Source organism: Cotesia glomerata, linkage group LG1 (assembly GCF_020080835.1).
Source record: "Cotesia glomerata isolate CgM1 linkage group LG1, MPM_Cglom_v2.3, whole genome shotgun sequence".
Lineage (NCBI taxonomy): Eukaryota > Metazoa > Arthropoda > Insecta > Hymenoptera > Braconidae > Cotesia > Cotesia glomerata.
The window spans coordinates 21,375,421-21,397,437 of record NC_058158.1 but is presented as its reverse complement, the minus strand read 5'-3'; the positions used below and the strand labels follow the sequence as shown (position 1 = coordinate 21,397,437).

Below are 22,017 nucleotides of genomic sequence, written 5' to 3'. Positions count from 1 at the left end.
TCGGCCAAAAAAATTAACAAATTTTTTATAATGATATCGCGCTTTTAATACTGCATATCACGACTATCTTAATGGAATACAAAAAAAATTCAAACATTTTCTGTTATTTTTAATCGACTGTTTAATGAACAAAATTCAAAAGAAAAAGGAAAAAAAAAATTGAATAATTACTGAAAGAGCGGAAAAGCGGGGATCAGGTTTAGGTCTGGATATCTCAATTAAAACGCGTAAATTATTATCAAAAATAACACTAGGAATTTATTTACATTAAATACACTCAATATTTAATATATTTAATAGCGGATTGTTAAGATAAAAGCGGATTTGTAAATTACAGCGTGGTTTGCAAAAGTGAAGCCGGTTGACACGTGGTTGAACACTTTGCCGGCACTGAAAAAGCGGTGAAATAAATACACTGTTAACACAATTTACCTATAACAAATTAAAGCGAATTATTAGCGGTTAATTTAAGCAGTTTAAATTATAAAATAAGCGAAATGCGGTTTATTAACGAAAAGCGAAAGTAAAGAAAAAGTAATGGCGACTTGATGCAGCGAAAGCGTAGAAGCGAAAGATAATAACAATAGTCCGTCTTCTTCCTCGTTGAGTTGGGGAAGAAGGCTATTGCGCATGTCTAGTGGGAGCGATCAGCCAATAAAGTGGTCGATTCATGACGTGATCGAGAGGCTGATTTTCTATTGGCGGTTCGATTTTTGCGGGAACTAGCGGTGGACAGGTGCGTTTCTTGAATTTGGGTGTCCCCCAGGAGCGAGTTAATCGCTACTGGGCCTTGTTCACCGAACATTCTCCCCCGGGTTGGCGGCTGCGTCGACAAGATCTTCTTCATGCGTTAGCGGCAGGACACAGAGCTTTGTAATTGGACGTACCAGCTCTATGTTAACTGTCTTAACAGTTACTACGCGGATTTGTCCATCTTCACCTGGATGGACAGCAATTACTTTGGCTAATGGCCACTTGGTTGGCGGGAGATCCTCAGTGGTGATCAGTACAACTGAACCCACCTTGATCTGGTTGCGTTGATGATGCCACTTTGAAATGGCCTGGTAGCGGTGGATGCAGTCCTGGTAGTAGCGTTTCCAGAAATGTTGAACCATTTGCTGGACTTGTTCCCAGTGCGAGAGCCGAGCAGGTTGTAAATCTGTCAGCGATGGCTCTGGGATAGCGGTCAGTGACTGTCCGATTAAGAAGTGACCTGGAGTCAGTACAGCCAGGTCAGCAGGATCTTCATTCAGCGGTGTGAGCGGTCTGGAATTCAATATGGCTTCAATTTGAGCCAGTAGCGTTGAATATTGCTCAAGCGTCAACAGCGAGTCTCCGATTGTTCTTCGAAGGTGAAATTTGATAGATTTCACAGCGGCTTCCCATTTTCCTCCAAAATGTGGAGCTCCAGGCGGATTGAATTTCCAGTTCGTGCCATCTTGAGTGATCAAGGTTGATAATTCTCGTAATGTGCGGGATCCTGCAGCGAATAGGCGTTTCAGCTCTTTAACTGCTCCTACAAAATTGGTTCCACAGTCTGAATATAGCGTGTGGCAGATACCTCGGTGACTAGTAAAGCGGCGATGAAAGCGGCAGCGGTGTAGTCAGTTACTAGCTCTAAATGTACAGCTGAACTGAACATGCATACAAAGACTGCAATCCAGCCTTTGTATGTTTTTGCTCCACGTCCTTGAAACGTTTTCAGCGTGATAGGTCCAGCGTAGTCGAGTCCTGTATGCAAGAAGGCTCGAGTTGGATTTACTCGTGCAGCGGGTAGTTGACCCATCAACTGTTGAGCGCGTTCTCCACGGTGTCTCGTGCAGATAACGCAGCGTAAAATAAATGATCTGACTGGAACACGGCCTCCAATGATCCAGACACTCTTGCGTAAGTCAGCACGCGTAAGCTGAGTACCTCCGTGAAGCGTTTTGCGGTGCGAATCATCAATCAAAATTGATGTAAGCGGTGATTGTCGCGGTAGAATCGCTGGATGCCTCTCTTCTGGGTCCAGCAATGCGTTTTTCAAGCGGCCACCGACTCTCAGGACCCCCTGATGGTCGATGAACGGAGTCAGCTTAGTGATGCTGTTATTTTTAGGCAGACCATTACCATCTTGTAGCGTGTGAATCTCTCTAGCGAAGTATTGTCCTTGAGTGAACTTAATCAAGGTCAATTTAGCGCGCTCCAGGTCTGATGGAGTAAGCGGGTAGGCCAGCGAAGATTGTGGAACTCTTTTAAAGCGGTCGATGGCACGATGCCAGATGCTGAGTTTCCGTAGCAGTGGAAACAGCTGCGTGTAATGCGACAGTAATTGTTGGAGCAGGCAATTTTCTGCTTTCCAAGTTACTAGTGTCAGACCTTGGCGTTCTTCTCGATACGTTGCGTTGTCGGTTGGAGGTTCCAGAGTGGGCCAAGAGGATTCTGGTTCATGAAGCCAAGTTGGTCCATGCCACCAGAGAGCGTGTTGTTTCAGTTTTAGCGTAGGTATACCTCTTGAAGCGCAGTCAGCGGGGTTTTGTTTTCCTGGAATAAATTTCCAGGAGACATCTCGAAGCGTTTCTTGGATTTTTCCCACTCTATTGCGGACGAATGTCTTCCAGCGGATTGCTGGACTTTTAATCCATGCGAGAGTCACGGCGGAGTCAGTCCAGAGATTGATCCTGACATTTTCAAGCGACTGAACTTCTTTAACATGAAGTATCAGTTGTGTTAGCAACCATGCGGCAGATAATTCCAAGCGTGGGATTGTCATGGTCTTCAGCGGTGCTACTTGCGTTTTTGAACACAGAAGTGAGACCTTTGTGTTCCCATCAGCGTCAGTGACTCTCAAATAAACAGCGGCAGCCATAGCGTTTTGCGAAGCATCTGAGAACCCGTGCAATTCCATAGTTGCTCCAGGTGCTATATTATTCCAGCGTGGAATGCGGATGGATTCGATGTTTCGAAGATCCTCGCGGTATCCAGTCCATTTGTGAATGAGTGATAGTGACAATTGTTCATCCCATGACACTCTATCTAGCCACAGATTTTGCATCTGTGTTCACCGAACAAAAATTTTAACTGTAAAAAGTTCAATTTACAATTTTACTCCTGTCAAGTCATAACTGCTGCATTTACATTTTTATAAACTTAATTTTCACATTACAAAAACTGTCAACCTGAAAATATCAGTTTTACATTTTTAGAACTTTAAACTTTACATGATGATAAGTATAAATTTAACATTTAAAAAAACTGTCTAATGTACTGGAAAAAACGCCAATTTAACATTTTAAAAAATAGTTAAATTGACATGGAAAAAACATAGATTTAGCATTAGGAAAAGTGTAATTTTTATGTTGAAAAATCGCAAAGCTTACATTAGAAAAGACGGAAGTAGAGGCAAAATAGGATAGTAAAACTGAACGTGAAATCCCAAAAATTTTGTAAATGATTATAATCTCCTAAAAGCTCTAAAATTATTAAAAAACATAGTTTCATGCCATGTTCTATGAATTAAGAGGTAAAAAAAATATTGAGATTGATCTTCGAGCACCTAGTTTTTAGATTCGGTTGTGAAAATTTATGATCAAGTATGGTTCTATAATAAATCTAGAAAAACTACTGAATAAATAATTATTTAAATTTTCACCTATCTTGAAAAAAGTCTATAAGATTAAAAAATTATTTTTTCAATATATTATCGCTATGGAGTTTGTTTTTTATTTTTGTAATTTAATGATCTCTTATTTTACGTAGTTAATGACGTTGTACGATGATTTATAGGCGTAGACTTATCATCGATAAAAGCACAGAAGTCTTCATTGACATTGACAATAAATAATTCGAGAAAAAATTATAATACAGAAAATTCAAGTAAGATTTTAAAAACTGCAAATCACTCTTTAAAAGATAATATAAATTGCTTTTGATGAACATTTTTTTTTTTTTTTTGAGTAACTATGTTCATTAAAAGGAAGAGTTAAATTTTACATATTGACAGATATTTAGATAATTCGATATAACTTTGGATATAATTCATAAACAAAAGATATCGTAGGTAATTTTTAAACCTTTAATTGTCATGGAAAATAATAAAAATTTTAAAGCACTGTAATTTTTGTACCTTCTTGCCACAAATTTTTAAATTTAATTTAAAATTAAATAATTGTCTCAGCAGAGTTTATTTAATTAAGGTCGTAGAGACAAAATTGAGTACTTAAAGAACTGCTTGGTTTTTTGGAACCCACGTAAAATAAATCTTTTTTTTTTCTAATTGTATTAAAGGTAAATATAATAAATTGTGAGCTGTTAAAAAAAAACTATTATATGATGTTAACCTTGCAGGCCATCCCTGAAACTTCACGCTGTACACTAATTTAAAACGCTTGACAAATTTCCAGCTAAGTTTTGAGCTCTTCGAGCTCGAAAATATAACTAGTAGTTGTTAAAAACAATTTTTTTTTTTCAATTTTGAACTGCGATATATCCTAAATTATCCGATTTTTACGTGGTTTGCAGGATTCAACATAAAAACATTTACTTTAGCTATAAAATGATCCAATCAGAAATTCTACAGTTATGTCAAAAAAACTTTTTTTTTTTATTTTAATTTTTGACGATCAAAATTCTCACAAATAAATAAACCGATTTTGATGAAAAAGGTGGCGTTGGACGCAAAGTTCTTTGAGCACTAATAGTTGACTTATTATACCAAAGAATATTTCATTTAAGTTTCCTAATAAAAATCTAAGAAAAAAAAATTTTTTTTTTTAAAAAAAATAGAAAAAAAAAACTTGGTTAAATATACTAGTATACATATATTTTTTGTTGGGATAGTGGAAAATATCGTTGCAATATATTTTTAAACATTCAGGAAGCTTTAATTTTAAATAAAATTTTGGAGGTACCTCATTTTGCCCCGCCCCCCTCTCCCTTCCCTCCTCTAATAGCTATTTTTGCCCGTTTGTTCAAAATTTTGAAATAATTGAAGAAGCAATTTTCATTCCTTCACTTGTTAATGTTTAGTTAATTTATTTTAATTACAATAAATTTTTTTTTCTCTTTTTTTTATTATTTTTACTTTCACTAACAGAGAAATCAGAAAGAAATATTAAAAGAAAAAAAAGATGAACAATGAAATTATTCGCGATTGGATTTTTTTTTTTTTTTTTTGTAAAAGATAATTTTTTTTTTCAACGTCCCTTAACATTAACCATAAAAATTGGAATATAGGTTAATAGAAAATTGTAAAAATTGATTAATTTTATTGGCCACAATGAATATATTGAACATCGATTTTTTACCTTCAGTGGAATTTAAAATCAACTGTGTTATAATTTTTTTATTGTTACATAATCGAGTAAAGAACTTATTCAAATGCGCTTGAATTGTTCGGTCGGTTGAGGAAGGAGGTAATGCTTTTTTGCAGGCCGTAAATAATGGTGAAGATTTGAACCACCGAGATGACTTTAGTAGTTCCTCGATTTTAGCAGTAATATTACAACCAAAATAAATCTCACTGATTGCTTTTGCAATCATCTGATTCGCAAAATGCATCATCGATATCAATAATTGACTAATAAATACATATCAATAAATTAACTTAAATTTATAGAAATTCATAAATTGTTTGTAAAAAAAATTTAAGGAAGTCAGAAAATATAAGCTCACTTTATCAGCAAAATTTACTTACTATCGATACTTATTAAAAAAATTATTATATGTTCATTTATAAAACCAAAGAAACTAAACAAATGAAGATAGTACCATTTAATAAAAATAATAGTATTGTGATCGAACAATAAATTTAAAAAATAATACAACAAAACAAAAGATTTCTCGTTATGAATTAGTTGTAAGTTTTTATTTATTCACGTCAATGTGCCATATTTATGTATTTTGGTCATTCTACGATACTACAAGAAAATTAAATAATTTTCTACCATCAACCCAATAATAGTGAATACTATCTAGATGATTATATAAATCATATAGATTGTAAAATTAACCATATTTATAATAATTGCTACAATCCCGGGTAAAAAAGATTATATATAATTATACATAATTATATATGAAAAAATGGTCCTATATCTAATATATAAAATTCTCGTGTCTCAGTTTTCGTTGCCATAATCCTCCGAAATTATATATAATAATACTAGCTGACCCGGCAAACGTTGTTTTGCCATATAAATAATTTCCTAGTAATTTCTAGTGTAGACAAAAAATAGCTTACTTATTGTAAGTATGTATGTATGTTAGAATGTGTATATTGTATGTATGTAAGAATGTGGTATATGCGTGAAATAAGCATGGAGCGCTGTGAACGATGAGGGAATATAAAAATAACAAAAGGCAAACATTATTTTTAAGTTATTATAATTTATTCCTTAAAATTATATATCATTAATTAAACAATTATTGATTATCGCTTTGTAATTGGTGCATATGTGATTTGAATATTTTCAACAACTCGTTGTGCTCGTTCAAAAGAGCATCTAGCTCGCTGACGATGCGCCTGGCATAAAGTGAATCAAGGTTATTATAATCACAACGTGCATTCACGCGATTGGCAAGTGCGCTTCCGGAATCCTCGCCGCCCATAAAGTAGATTTGTAAGAATTTATGTGGTTCGTTTGGCATTGGCAGCAGTGAGCCCATTTTATGATAAACTTGGCCTCTGATTTTGAATGTAGAATTGAATTGTTGACCATTTGCATTAGTATTTCGAACTATTTCTGTTGCTCCGAACGATGTCATTTGAAAGCATGAATTGAATCTTCGAATTGACTTCAGGAACACGTTAGAATCTGGATCCGTGCCGATAAGTAAGCCGTTCAATGGTTCAGGTGGTGTTTCAATTTCAGGTAGTTGTACTTTTCCTGACGCGCAACACATCCCAGCTGGCTCATTTTTGAATTTCAGAGCATGACAATGCGGACATTCCTTGTCCATAGCACCAATTACCACTTTTGAATGAGCATAATATTCAATATCGGGCTCATACTGGAATGCTAGACGCAGGAATGAATCAGATATAAATGCTCGATGTACCTGTAGTCGTTGTTGGTCATTTGTTCTTCGTCTATTGACTGTGAAACGGCGTGATTGTCGTTGTTCTAATCTTCTGACTTCATTGCGTTCAGCTCGTGTATCTTCTGGCTCTTCTTGATGCAATTGCGCCATTCTGACACGTGCATCAGTATTTTGTTGCTGGATTTGTTCTTCTGTTCTTTCGGATCTGCTATTTCGCAAGTTTCGAGCTTTACTTGTACTGCGGCTCAAATCAGCCCCTTTGCGTTTTCTTGGCATTGCTCACTGTACAAAACATACATAAATAGAATTCATGAAATTATTTAATGATGAAAAATGTTAAAAGTATAATTAGGGCCAGGATTTTTTCCGCAGTTTTGAAATGATTAGTTTTAATTTATGAAATTATAACAAAAATATAAGTTTTATGGAAAAATTTTTCAAACAAAAGTAAAAAATTAAATTTTATGAAAACATTGTCTCTTATAATTTTTTCATACAACCAATATTTCCATTGACATTTCAAAATAAAGATTCATAATGATTGATTTTTTGGAAACTATGAAAATCTTAATTGTTCAATTACATTTTTTTGATAAAATTAAATTAAAATTACATTTTTATAAGATCAACAACATTTTCGATATAAATAAAAAAAAGTATACTTACAACACGAAATCCGTTGTTATTGGAAGCTCGTGTCACGTGTTGAGTACTTTTGAGGGTATAAAATCACTTGATTAATTAATCGTGCAAAATACACTCAAAATTGATAATTTAATTATTATTGATAAAATAGGAATGATTAAAAGTTAATATGAGAGTTACACTGAGATAGCAAAATAATAATTGTCAACGTTACTACTACACTTGATGCATAAACAATAATGATGGCCGACAACTGTGTAGGGAGTGAGAAAGAAAGGAGACCGGCTTCGTTCTCATCCCTACTCCGTGCTGTTTACTGGGTCAGAAGTGACACCTGTAGACATCTGGCGGGGATAACTAATTAAATGACGATTGATCAGTTTTCGACCGGAGAGAAAAAATGATTAAATTACTAAAATGGCTATTAAAAAATAAGGGTTGATCGTAGAAGGGTGAAAATTGAGAATTGTATGTATTTTTGTATGTTGTATCATAAAAAAATAGAAATTAAAAATTTTGTCTAAAAAATAAAAAAAAAAATTTAGGGGTGGACTACCCCTAACATTTAGGGGGATGAAAAATAGACGTTGGCCGATTCTCATAGATACCGGATAAGCACAAAAAATTTCATCAAAATCGGTCAAGCCGTTTCGGAGGAGTATGGCAACGAAAACTGTGACACGAGAATTTTATATATTAGATAGATAGATATGCAATTCTTTGATGACATCACGGGATTTTTATCTGAGTTTCAATGTCAACTTCTCATACTTGGTGACTTCAATGCTCCTGCCTTCTGCAACCGCTACAAGATTTCTGTTTGCGATCATAAATCCAACATTATTAGAAACTGGCAAGAACATTTTGGACTTAATCAGTTTAACTCTATTTTTAATATTAATCACAGATGTCTTGATTTAATCTTTTCGAATATTAATTGCCTTGTGGAAGGATCCTCTTGGCCCTTAGTTGACCCTGATAATCATCATCCTGTTCTTATTATCTCACTCAAACTAAATAATACTCATAATAGTAAAATATTTCCTGCTCCTAAACATGATATTAATTTTAATAAACTTAACACTGATCTTCTCATTAATGAACTAGTTTCAATAGAGTGGAACCGGATCCTTCCACCAGGTGAACCTAATATTCTGTGTGCCTCTTTCTATGAAAAAATTAACTCTATTTTTAGATCATGTAGCCCTACTAGACGACTTAGTAATATAACTACTCGTACTTTTCCTCCCTGGTTCAATTCCAAAATCAAATCTGATCTGAAGCTCAAAGAATCGCACAGATTAAAGTTTAAATGTACTGGGTCTTCCTTTCATTTCCAGCAATTCTTAGAACTGAGAACTTCTATTAAGTCCCAGATTGCTCAGGCTCGGCTAGAATATATTAAATCCTCCGAGCTCAACTTCGACAAGCAGCCCTCTACATTTTGGTCTCTTATGAAAAAGCTTCGATCTGAAAAAAATAACACGCAGTCTATTGTAATCAACAATCAATTAACCACTGATACAAGTCTTATTGCTGATAGCTTTGCTGATTACTTTGGATCTGTCTTTCTTCCGGCTTCAGATCAGTTCAATTCATGTTCATATTTAATGAATCACTTGGGCTCTGTGGAACTCCCCTTGTGTGAGGATGTTTTAAATTCTATCCAAAAGCTTCCTGACAAATGGTCGGCTGGTATTGACGGTATTCCATGCAGTGTGGTTAAATCATATGCCGGCTTGTTAACTGAGCCACTGACAATTATTTTTGGCTGTTGCCTTAAATCTGGTATATTCCCGGACTGCTGGAAAATCGCTAAAATCTATCCTATTCTGAAATCTGGTGATCCGTCAGACATAAAAAATTATAGACCGATTTCCATTTTATGTGCCTTCTCAAAAGTGTTTGAAATTTACCTATACTCAAAACTATTTTCTTATTTTAAACCTTTATTATCTCCGTATCAACATGGGTTCGTCCCTGGTAGATCGATGGTTACTAACCTCTTATGTTTTACACAATTTGTACATGAATCATTTTTAGCTGGTTTGCAAGTTGACACGTTATATACAGACTTCTCCAAGGCGTTTGATAAAGTCAATATCTCGAAGCTTTTGGAATCTCTTGCTGAATTGAATCTTCCTGGAGGCCTCATGTGTCTATTATATTCCTACCTATCTAACAGGAAAAACAGAGTTGTCTTTGGAACTCACTTATCTAAAATTTATCTTTCCATGTCGGGTGTTCCACAGGGCTCAAAACTAGGTCCATTGCTTTTTATTATTTTCCTAAATGCCATTTTAATTTCACTATGTAGTTTTAACTCGGATTGTTTATGTGATGCGTATGCGGATGACACTAAACTCTACTTAGCAATAAAATCCGTCCGTGACTGTTCGAAACTTCAGAGCTTCATCACGTTTTTTGAAAATTTATGTACTGATTATGACTTATTTCTGAATCTCGATAAATGTAAAATTATGTCTTTCTGTAGAAATAAGTGTCCGATACTATTTCATTATGAGATTGATAGTGTTTCTATCAAAAGAGTTATCTGTCACACGGACCTAGGCGTTACATTTGATAATAAACTCACCTTTCAGCCTCACATTAATAAAGTGGTGACTGGCTCTTGGAAGATGTTAGGGTTTGTCACACGTTCTAGTCGTAACTTACATACCACTAAGGCAATGAAAAGTATCTACTATTCACTAATCAGATCTCGTTTAGAGTATGCATCGATTGTATGGTCTCCCATATATGATGTCTACTCTAATAAGATTGATAAAATCCAAAAGAAATTTCTTAAATTCCTCTCGTGGAGGATTGATGGAGTTTATCCTGACCCTGGGTCGGACTACGTTAACCTCTGCCGTAAATTCCGTGTACTTTCCTTGGGAGATCGTCGGCTATGTGCATCAGCCATGTTTGTTGCGCGTTTAGTTCAAGGATATATTGATTGCTCACGGCTTCTTAGTTTAATAATGTTCAAGGTGCCAGTGCTTAGACGTGGTCCACCTTTTCATCTTCCAATAGCCAACACCAACTTTGCCACTTCTGCGCCTACTTATCGTGTGATGGACGCATTTAATAAATTATATAATTCCAATAATAATTTGGATGTCTGGCTAATTCATAATATAAGCACACTATGTTCTACTTTATCTGCGACTAATATGTAATACTGTTGAAGTTATGATTATCAATGTATTCTTGATTCTTTGTATTTGTATTGAACTCTACTATGTCAATAATTTACATTCGAAATTTAAGGAATCATGTTAATGGCTCTGCTGTTGGGTTCAGTGTATGTTATAAATAAATAAATAAATATACAATTATATATAATCATATATAATTATATGTAATTGTATATGATTATTAAAAAATACTGCATCCAATTATATATTATTATACATAATTACATATAATCATATATAATTATATGTAAGTAATATATAATTATATATAAATTTTTTTACCCGGGATACTGTATGTTAACTAGAGAGAATTATTATTATTATCCTAAATAGTTATATTTATAATCCAAATAGTAATAGTTACCATCAGAAATTATAATATTTTTTACTCGAAATAATTGTGCAATTCTTGATGATTTTGTAAATGACGAAAACAAGTGTTGGAACCCTTTGAAATAGACAAGACATTTAGTGGATAGGTTTTCGGAATGATAGAATAATAATTAATTCAGTTATAATAAAACCGTCAGACGAACCATAATGTTACAAGGTTAAAAAAAATAGTAAATGTTGATAATGACCAAATTTTATTTATTACCCAGTAGTTGAATGATTTTTACTTTGATGAGCATACTCAATCATTAAAAATTTTCAACAAAAATATTTGTTTACAATTTAAAAGTAAAATTAAAATAGGGCTAGTACTCCAATGAAGAGTTTATAATATGAATAATGTGAATACTTGTATTTTAATTTTTAACGAATTGTCATTTTCTTATAAAAATTTTATAAATAAAACTTGAGTATGTTTGTCATTATTTTTGTATTAGAAAATTTACAATTTTTCAGCAGTACTTGAAAATTATTGAATTTTCGATCAATTTTATCATATCATTCAATAATATTAATTACCATCCTTGATAGTGAATATTATTATCCTGATAGTAAATATTACCATACTGATAATAACTGTTACTAAAAAAATGGTAACTGTTATTAAAAAAATTAAAACCAAACTATTTTTACACTGAAAAACGTTCCAATCATTTTAGATGATTAGAATTAAAAATTTAGCAAAATAAAAACAACTATTTTATTTTTTCCGTGTAGGTCGTTCTTTTTTACTTAAAATTGCGAACAACATAAACGTTAGAATCTTCATCTAATTTTTAAATATTTTTATAGAAAAAACCCATTCATGCATATTTGCGAGGTGACCAGTAAATTTTTTAATTTTTATCGTTTTTGAAAAAATAGGGGGAGAGACTGTACTTATAAGATGGTGTAATGTTCATGTGTAATATAGAGAGTAAAATCTCTCCCCTGATCTCTATAAAAACAATGGAATAATGATAAATTAACTTGTATTTTTATAGATTTGAGCAAATTAAAATGTATTGATTCATTTAAGGTAGTTTGGTTGTCGCAATCCGAGGTCAAATTAATAGATATTTTTTTTTATCTTTTTTGCAAGTGATCACTCGAAAAATAGCATAAAATATAAAATTATTTCTAATTAGAATTAAATTGAATCAATCCAATTCATAATTATGGTTAAATAATTTTAAAAATATAACTATTAAAATATCAACTGACAAGTACTGGGCTCTCACAAAATAATACCAACTGTTATAGGTTATGTAAGGTCGGTACTTAAAACAGTTGCTCACGGTGTTCATTTATCGTTTAAATTTGCAAATATCACTTCAATATGTTTAATCTGCTATAATTTACGTGAACTATTAATGTATGTTTAATAACAATTTATTTTAATGCAAAAAAACTTTATGATTATATTTCAATTTTAAATTTGCCGCGCACCGAGAAGTCGCCATTTTTCCCCTGATAAAGATGGGGGAGTAAAGTCTCCGACAAACAACAAAGATAGAAACCAATTTTTGATAATAAAAAATTAATGAAATTAAAACTATGTGATAAATTGTTATCAAATTTTGATATAATATGTATGAAACATTGTTCTATCTATTAAAAAGTTTTTTTTATGGGGTCAAGCTGGCCGATTTTTTATAAATCCTCCATTTCCGGAGTTATTGAATAAGGACACTCATAAGAGATCGTGTATTTTTGCAAAACTTTAATTAATTATACCTCTTAAACGGTGTGGTAAAAAAATCTGATTTTTCTTCTATAGATGTATTAAATCATAATCTTTCGAATGAATACAAAAAAATATAGGGTCAAGTTGAAGTCATTTGGCACCCAAACTACCTTAAACAAATATTCATCTCTCCTCTGAATATTTTAGAAATTAATGCGAAGGAAACTCAAATGAAATATTTTTCCTCAGTCTTTTTATAAGACATTAGACAATGTTTGAGAAGTCAATTTTTATGCTTTCATTCTTCATAAGACTTTGATCAATCGATCCGGATGAATAACTAGATAAATCGATTTAAGAATTCACAGGATTATTAAGGGTACGTAGCCAATAAATATTTTTCGAAACATTCGCCCCTCGATCCATATGAGCAAAAATGCACTAAATTAACCAACCCTTTTGATATTCCAATTTTTTTGAAGTTCATAAAGTTGATATTAAGAGTAGAAAAGAAATGCTTTTTTATCAAAAATTATGAACGAATCATACGAAGAATGCATCTCGAGAAAAAATATTTATATATAAATATATGTATTTATATATAAATTGGTTATATATGATTATATATGAAAAATGGCCAAATATAATGATATCTTTCTTAATATATATAAATCTCCTGTCACGATGTTTGTCCGCGATGGACTCCTAAACTACTAAACCGATTTTAAATTAAATTGGCACACCGTGAGCAGTCTGGTCCAACTTAAGAGATAGGATAGCTTAGATCTTTAATTATAGTCGCAATTTTATTTTATTGCAAATTATTTATCTAAAATTAATTGACAGTCACAATTATCTGTTAACTCCAAAAGATTCTAACAGATGTCGATACTTTTCGACTGGATTGAGTAAGTAATCAATCGATGGCACTGCTATGGTAAACCGACAAACGTTTCATATAAGCTACAATTCAATATCATGATTACCACGTGTTATTGAGGCTAAAGTATAAATTGAATTTATTTTGTAGTAAACGAAATACCGTGAAATTCAATTATTTCTACTTTTTTAATTTTTGGTGTTAGCATAGCCAACCATGTGTTACTTAGACCGAAGTGTAAATCAAATTCAAATTATAGTGACGATAATACAGTGAAATTATTCCTGCTTTTTACTTATTTGTGCTTCATTATTCAAAATTCTATAATTATAAAATATATACATGTAAGTATTATCACATAATTATAATAATTAATTAATATATTAATGAGAAAATGGTACAAAGCTCCTCACACTTTTTCAATAATTTTACAAATATTTTTAACTTCCCGCTACGAAAATCGAAGATTTTCAAAAATCGGGAAGTTATTGTTTTCACCCCGTTTTGCAAAAATCGAGTTTTCATCAGATCTCGACGTTTGAAGGTCATAGGAAGCTTCCCTGACTATCCCCGCGAGGTTGTCACGGTGTCTGTCTGTATGTGTGTGTGTGTGTGTGTGTGTGTGTGTGTGTGTGTGTGTGTGTGTGTGTGTGTGTTTTTTTTGTAGGGGGAATCCTTTTTACGGATTCTAGGCATAGCTGTTTGGCCTGGATATGTGGCGACTCGACGCAGCGTCATACTAATTCGACACTAACGCCCCTACCCACTAAACCCTAAACCCCTTTTCCTTCTTTCCTCTAATCCCTCATGGAAACCGCCGTCAGGCATTACTTCGTGAAGGGAGGATCTAGCTACTGCTCTTCCTTCTGGTGGCTAAGGTGTTAACTATCTTCCTTCTATCTTCTGCTATTTGCTCTTTTTCTTTCGGTGGAACGCAAGTCTTTAAGGACTTCTGTTGCAAACGTGTTGGTAGCGTTCCAGGCAGCTTCTGATGACAACATTGCTTCTACTAGTGAATCTGGTTGCATTCTCTGGTTCAGGATCCTCTCCAGTTCTTCACGCTGTGGATCGAAACGAGGACATACAAAGAAGACGTGCTCCGCGTCTTCAGCAGCTCCTGGGCAGGACGGGCACTCCGAAGAGTCATCGTGCTTAAAGCGGTGTAGATACTCTCGAAAACACCCATGTCCCGACAACATCTGCGTAAGATAGTAATTGACCTCACCGTGATTCCGGTTAAGCCAAATGTCGACCCGAGGTATGAGACGGTGCGTCCACCTACCCTTCTCTGCAGCATCCCATTGTAGTTGCCATCGGCCTATGCTCTTTTGCCGTTCTTCAATTCTAAGTTCTTCCGGGCTCAGTGCAGTTGACCTTTTTCGTTGGTAAAGGGCCCGTCTTTCCTCTGCTAGAACTCTAAGAGGTAGGGTTCCAGCAATGACGCACACTGCTTCTTCTGATAGAGTGCGGAAGGCACTAGCTACTCGTAGGGCACTCTGTCGGTATATTGGTCCAGCTTTTCTCCATGATTCTTGGGTTTCCAGTGCATCAGCCCAAATGGATATTCCGTAAGTGAGCACTGATGTGACTACTGATGACAATAGTAGCCTCCTGCTCTGCATTGGGCCTCCGATGTTAGGCATCAGCCGTGCGAGACTAGCCCTCACTACTGACGCTTTGGCACTGACATGTTCCACCTGCTGTTTGAAGTTGAGTCGTGCATCCAGCATCACTCCCAGATAACGGATAAATGGTTGTGATGTGATTTCTCGGTCACCGACATTAATCTTAATTGTTTCAACTTCTTTTCGGCTGGTAATAAGCACTGCTTCGGTCTTCTGCTTGGCCAGTTGTAGGTTCACTGTATCCATCCACTGGTTGATCTTCTCAAAAGTGATGTCAAACAGATGTTGAATCTCGTCGAGGGTGTGTGTGTGTGTGTGTGTGTGTGTGTGTGTGTGTGTGTGTGTGAAAGTATGTGAACCGCTTATAACTTTTGAACGGCTTGACCGATTTCATCGCGGTTGGTGCCATTCGAAAGGGCTTAACCAAACTTAGATTTTGAAATTTATTTGGACCGGTTCAGATCAATAGATTTTGAGAAATCTTCAAAAAACTGAAAAAAAAATTTTTTTCAAATGTGGTTTTTTTGGAATAACTTTTAAACGGCTTGATGGTTCAATTCCAAAAACTAATCAGCTCTTAACCTCAAAAAACCACGTCGATCGCCACCAGTCCGGTCAAAATCGGTTGATTCGTTCGAGAGATATCGTGAACGAAAGAAAACCGAAAAAAGTGTTTTTTCGGAATAACTCCAAAATTCCTAGCGCGATCAATTCAAAATTTAAGATTCTTTGTGAGGCTTGAAAAACTGCGTCGAATTCTTCTAACCGCGTAAAAATCGGTTTATTCATTCAAAAGTTATTGCGGTTTAAAAATTCAAAAAATAGTGTCTTATCAAATCTCTATCAGACTTTTGAGCTCGAAGAGCTTTAAAGCAAAGGAAAGCAATCTCTTTGAGCTTGGAGAGCTCAAAATAACCCATAAATTGTATTTTTGAGCTCGAAGAGCTCGAAAACGTCATTGGTGCAATTTTATGCGCCTAAGTATGGAATTAGCGGGAAGTTGCAGGGATGGCCTTCAGGGTCAACCGTTTTCCTAATTTTTTTTTTCATTGTTTTTATTTAACCTATATTAAAAATTATTTTGCACTTATTATTTCAATGTGCTGTAATAACATGTTTTTCAGTTTTTTTTTTCTAATATTCAAACGATTAAATTAATATTTTCAGTCAAATGCCACCGAAAAAATCTAACCTCAACAACACAAGCACCAGAGAGGCACGACGCAAACGTGTTAAAAGAGCTCATCAGTTGGCAGAACAAATCGAAACAGGAAATACAGCTCAAAGAATCAAGACAGCAGAAGGTCGTGCACAAGAACAGCCTGATACACGTCTGCAACAGAATATTACGGGAACAAGAGCAGCACAAGAACAAAACATAGCTTCAGTACGATTACAGGAAGGACAATTTCAATATATACATGTAAGTATTATCACATAGTTATACAAGTTAATTAATATATCAATGAAAAAATGGTACAAAGCTCCCCACACTTTTTCAATAATTGTATAAAGATTTTTCTTTTATTGTTTTTATTTAAACTCTATTAAAAATTATTTTGCACTTATTATTTCAATTTCAATGTGCTATAATAGCATGTTTTTTAGTTTTTTTTTTCCGATATTTCAACGATTGAATTATTATTTTCAGTAAAATGCCACCGAAAAAATCTAATCTCAACAACGTGAGCAGCAGAGAGGCACGACGCAAACGTGTTGAAAGAGCTCATCAGTTGCCAGAACAAGTCGATACAAGAAATACAGCTTAAAGAATTAGGACAGCAGAAGGTCGTGCACAAGAATCTCATGAACAGTGTAGCGAACGTCTGCAACAGAATATTACGAGAACAAGAGCGGCACGAGAACGAAACATAGCTATAGTACGAGCACAAGAACGACAAAGGCAACGGATCAGCCGCTCATTAATACGTACATCATTCGTTCGTCTTGCTTTTAAATATGCACCAGATATTAACTACTCTGCGAATTCAAAAATTGCTATCGGTGGAATGGATAAAGTATGTCAATATTGTCAGGCGTTGAAATTTCGAAATGAAGCTGCCGGTATGTGCTGCGTAGCAGGAAAAGTCGTGCTGCCACCTCTACCCGCTCCGCCAGAACCTTTATTATCCCTTCTTGCTGGGAATTTAGATGATTCAAAATTATTTTTGCGTAAGATACGCAAATTTAATTCTTGCTTCCAAATGACGTCATTTGGGGCAACTAAAATTTGCGATCTTGCATCCGATGGACGTAATTTTGAAACCACATTCAAAATACAAGGCCAGGTGTACCACAAAATTGGATCATTGATGCCAATGCCTGATGATAATCCGAAATTTCTTCAAATTTATTTTATGGGCAACTGTGAAGAGCGCGTAACTACTCGGTGCCAGTATAATTTCATTGAACAAGTAGAGGAAAGAGCAATTGTGATATTACTGGAAAATTTTTTAGAAGATCAGAATCAACTACTTCAATTAATCAAAAGAGTTTCGCCACGATTGCAAAATGACAACTATTAAATCGTCATAAAAGCCGATAAAGTACCATTAGGTGAACATGCTGGTAGATTCAACGCTCCAACTGTTGATGAGGTTGCTGTTATCATGGTTAGTGATCCAGTTGACAGAAGATCTATGAAAATTACACGGCGAGACAACACTATCAGTACGATTTCGGATCTACACCGTTCATATGATGCACTACAATATCCATTGATATTTTAGCAAGGACAGGATAAATATCACCTTAACATCAAACAGTGTGATCCTAATACCGGTAAATTTGACAACTACCTATTTATTTTCTTACTGTATGTATGAATGTTAATTTCGTATTGTATTTTATTTTTTATTTTTTTAGGTGATTATGGAAATAAAAAAGTGAGCTCAATGAACTACTACGCACACCGAATAATGATTAGACTAAATCAGGACAACTATATCCTTCGATATCGTCAGCTATTCCATCAATACATTGTTGATATGTATGCTAAGGTTGAAAGCGAACGCTTGCGATTCATTCGATTCAACCAGGCTAAATTACGATCGGAAGAATATATTCACTTACGAGATACTATTGCTGGAAACATCGACGGAAATTTAAATCTTAATGACATCGGTAATACTTTCATTTTACCTTCAAGCTACATCGGCAGTCCACGGAAGATGCAGGAGTACATACAAGACGTGATGACTTACGTACGTCATTACGGCCGACCGGATTTATTTATTACATTTACACGTAATCCGAATTGGGAAGAGATACAAACTTTATTATTATCAGGACAACAAGCAATTCATCGTCATGATATAACTGCACGCGTGTTTAAACAAAATTTGAAATCCTTGATTGATTTTATTGTTAAATATTCAATTTTCGGTATCACACGTTGTTGGCTGTATACGATTGAGTGGCAAAAGCGAGGTTTGCCTCATGCCCACATTTTGATTTGGCTTGAAGATAAAATCCGTCCAGAAGAAATTGATCAAATAATTTCAGCCGAAATTCCAGACCCATTAATTGATCCAGAATTATTTGATGTTGTCACTAAACACATGATCCATGGGCCATGCGGTGCTTTTAACATCACGTCACCATGCATGGAAAATGGAAAATGTAAGAAAAATTTCTCAAAGCCGCATACGAATGACACTATCACGGATATTGATCGTTATCCTATATATCGCCGCAGAAATACTGAGAATGGTGGCCACACATTTACAATGCGACTGCCGAATTATCCAAATCAAGCAGAATTTGATAATCAGTGGGTGGTATCATATTCACCATTACTTTCAAAAACTTATAAAACTCATATCAACGTTGAGCTTTACAGTTCTGTAAAATCAATTAAGTACATTTGTAAATACGTAAACAAAGGCAGTGATTTGGCCATATTTGAAGTACAAAATATAAATAAAAATGACGAAATAGCATGATACCAAATGGGCAGATACATTAGCAGCAACGAAGCTATTTGGCATATTCTCAGCTTTCCCATACACGAAAGAGATCCTTCTGTCCAGGATCTAGCAATACATCTTGAAAACGGTCAACGTGTATACTTCACTGAAGAAGATCTTCTCCAATGAGCGTTCGAGTCCCCAAAAACGACACTAACTGAATTTTTTACATTGTGTCAAAGATTTGATATTTTTGGCCGATTCGCAAAGACATTGCTATATGGTGATGTTCCGCGTTATTTCACATGGAACAAATCCAGTAAAAAATGGGAACCACGAAAACAAGGAAAACGACATCCTTCCATTCCAGGCATATTCAAAGCTAAGACATTGGGGCGACTTTACACAGTACATCTAAAGCAACGTGAGTGCTTCTATTTACGTTTGTTATTGGTGAATGTGCTTGGACCAACGTCTTTTGAATTTCTGCGAACAGTTAATGGTCGAGTATTCAATACATACCAAGATGCATGTCGTGAACTGTAATTGCTAGAAGACGATAACCATTGGGACTTAGCGCTTGCTGATGCTGCGTTGACATCAATGCCCAATAACATTCGTCAGCTGTTTGCAATTATTTTGACGACGTGTTATCCATCGCAAGCACAAACTTTATGGGAAAAATATAAAAATTGCATGACAGAAGACATATTGCACCGAATTAGACAAACAGATCAATGCCAAAACATAGATTATACGCCAGAGATGTATAATGAAGCATTGGTGTTGATTGAGGATTTATGTGTTCTAATTTCAAATTTACCACTTAATCATTATGGTATGCCATCACGTAATCGCCCAGCTACTGACTTAGTCAATACTAATTTACAACGAGAACAACAATATGACCATGGAAATTTAGCCACGATTATCACGAACAGTGAGCCATTACTAACAGCAAAACAAAAAATTACTAATAGCAAAACCGGTAAGACATTTTTAATATCGTTGATTCTTGCCAAAATACAGTCGTAACAGAAAATCGCATTGGCAGTTGCATCGTCAGGCATTGCGGCTACTTTACTAGATGGTGGGCGAACGGCACATTCAACATTCAAGCTGCCATTAGATATTCATCATAAACCAGATGCAATGTGTAACATCAAAAAGAATAGTGGAATAGCTGCAGTGTTGCGGAAGAGTTCTATAATAATTTGGAATGAGTGCACAATGGCGCACAAATATTCACTTGAAGCATTGCATAGAACTATGCAGAATTTAAACAGCAATAATAAACTTTTCCGTGGTACTATCTTACTTTGTCTGTTGATTTCCGTCAGACCTTACCGGTTATACCTCGCTCAACTTTCGCGGATGAGATTAATGCATGTTTGAAACAATCATTCTTATGGCGAAGTGTTGAAACACTTCGATTGACCATAAACATGCGGGTATAGTTGCAAAATGATACATCAGCACAAATATTTTCCGAGCAATTACTAGATATTGGGAACGGTAAAATAGAACTGCAACCAAATACGCAATGCATCAAACTGCCAGACAATTTTTGTACTGTTCTTCAAGATAAAAATGAATTGATTCAGAGTATTTTTCCGGGTATACAGAATAATTACTTGAATCATAATTGGCTCAGTCATCAGGCGATTTTGGCAGCCAAAAATGTTGATGTTGACGAAATTAACTTCCAGATACAACAGTTGTTACCAGGCGATCTGATGTCTTTTAAATCAATCGATACTATTGTTGATGAAAATGAAAGTGTAAATTTTCCAACTGAATTTTTGAATTCACTAGATATACCTGGAATGCCACCCCACAATCTTCAATTAAAGATTGGTTTCCCGATTATTCTCCTACGTAATTTGAATTCACCTCAATTATGCAACGGTACACGTTTGATCATCAAAAAGATCACCGGAAACATTCTTGAAGCAACCATTTTAACTGGGAAGTTTAAAGGAAAAGTGGTCCTATTGCCACGTATTCCAATGATACCGTCAGATTCTACCATACCTTTCAAACGGCTACAGTTTCCAATTCGTTTAGCTTTTGCCATGTCAATAAATAAGTCTCAAGGCCAAACAATGTCCATTTGTGGTTTAGATTTGGAAAATCCGTGTTTTTCTCATGGGCAATTATATGTTGCATGTTCACGTGTTGGGAAACCGTCAAATCTATTTGTGTTTGCTAAAGACAGGTTAACCAAAAATATTGTGCACCGATTAGTGCTAAATTAAATTGAAATTGAAAGTATTTATAATTTAAAATAACAAATATTACTGTTAAAGATTTAAGACTATCTGCCTTACCTACCTCATTCATAAGTTTGAATGTCATATGTTATTTACTAACAACGTTGTAACATGCTCATTCGTTACAAAATTAAATGGAAATAATAAATTTAGAAATTAATTCTTTTGTATTGATTTCTGCTTAATATAAACTGTAAGAAAATTTTAATCAATCGTGTTCAACGTCCTTTCCCTTCAAATCCCAATCTCGTAAATTTGTGTACCAACTTCAACATTTCCATCTTGGTTCGTAAATAATTTCATTGTACTAAAGGGTTATAGTCGTAGAAAATCTGTCATGAAGGTCACCATATTTTTTTACAAATACCATCTATGTAAAAAGCATGGTGGTCCCCATGACTGATGTT

General features: G+C 34.6%; 1 protein-coding gene across 1 annotated transcript; it reads left to right on the top strand.

Annotated features, from left to right (window-relative positions):
* The first annotated feature begins 19,940 nt into the window (after positions 1-19,940).
* On the top strand, positions 19,941-21,595 carry LOC123269877 (ATP-dependent DNA helicase pif1-like). The gene is made up of 3 exons (XM_044735806.1): positions 19,941-20,325; positions 20,392-20,726; positions 20,795-21,595. The coding sequence occupies exons 1-3, from the start codon at positions 19,941-19,943 to the stop codon at positions 21,593-21,595; spliced, it is 1,521 nt and encodes a 506-aa protein (XP_044591741.1).
* Positions 21,596-22,017: the final 422 nt, after the last annotated feature.

Coding starts and splice junctions, on each gene's coding strand:
- LOC123269877 (XM_044735806.1), top strand. CDS start 19,941: ATGCCCAATAACATTCGTCAGCTGTTTGCAATTATTTTGACGACGTGT. Junction 20,326..20,391: donor AATTACTAATAGCAAAACCG/GTAAGACATTTT, acceptor TCGCATTGGCAG/TTGCATCGTCAGGCATTGCG. Junction 20,727..20,794: donor CGCGGATGAGATTAATGCAT/GTTTGAAACAAT, acceptor ATGCGGGTATAG/TTGCAAAATGATACATCAGC.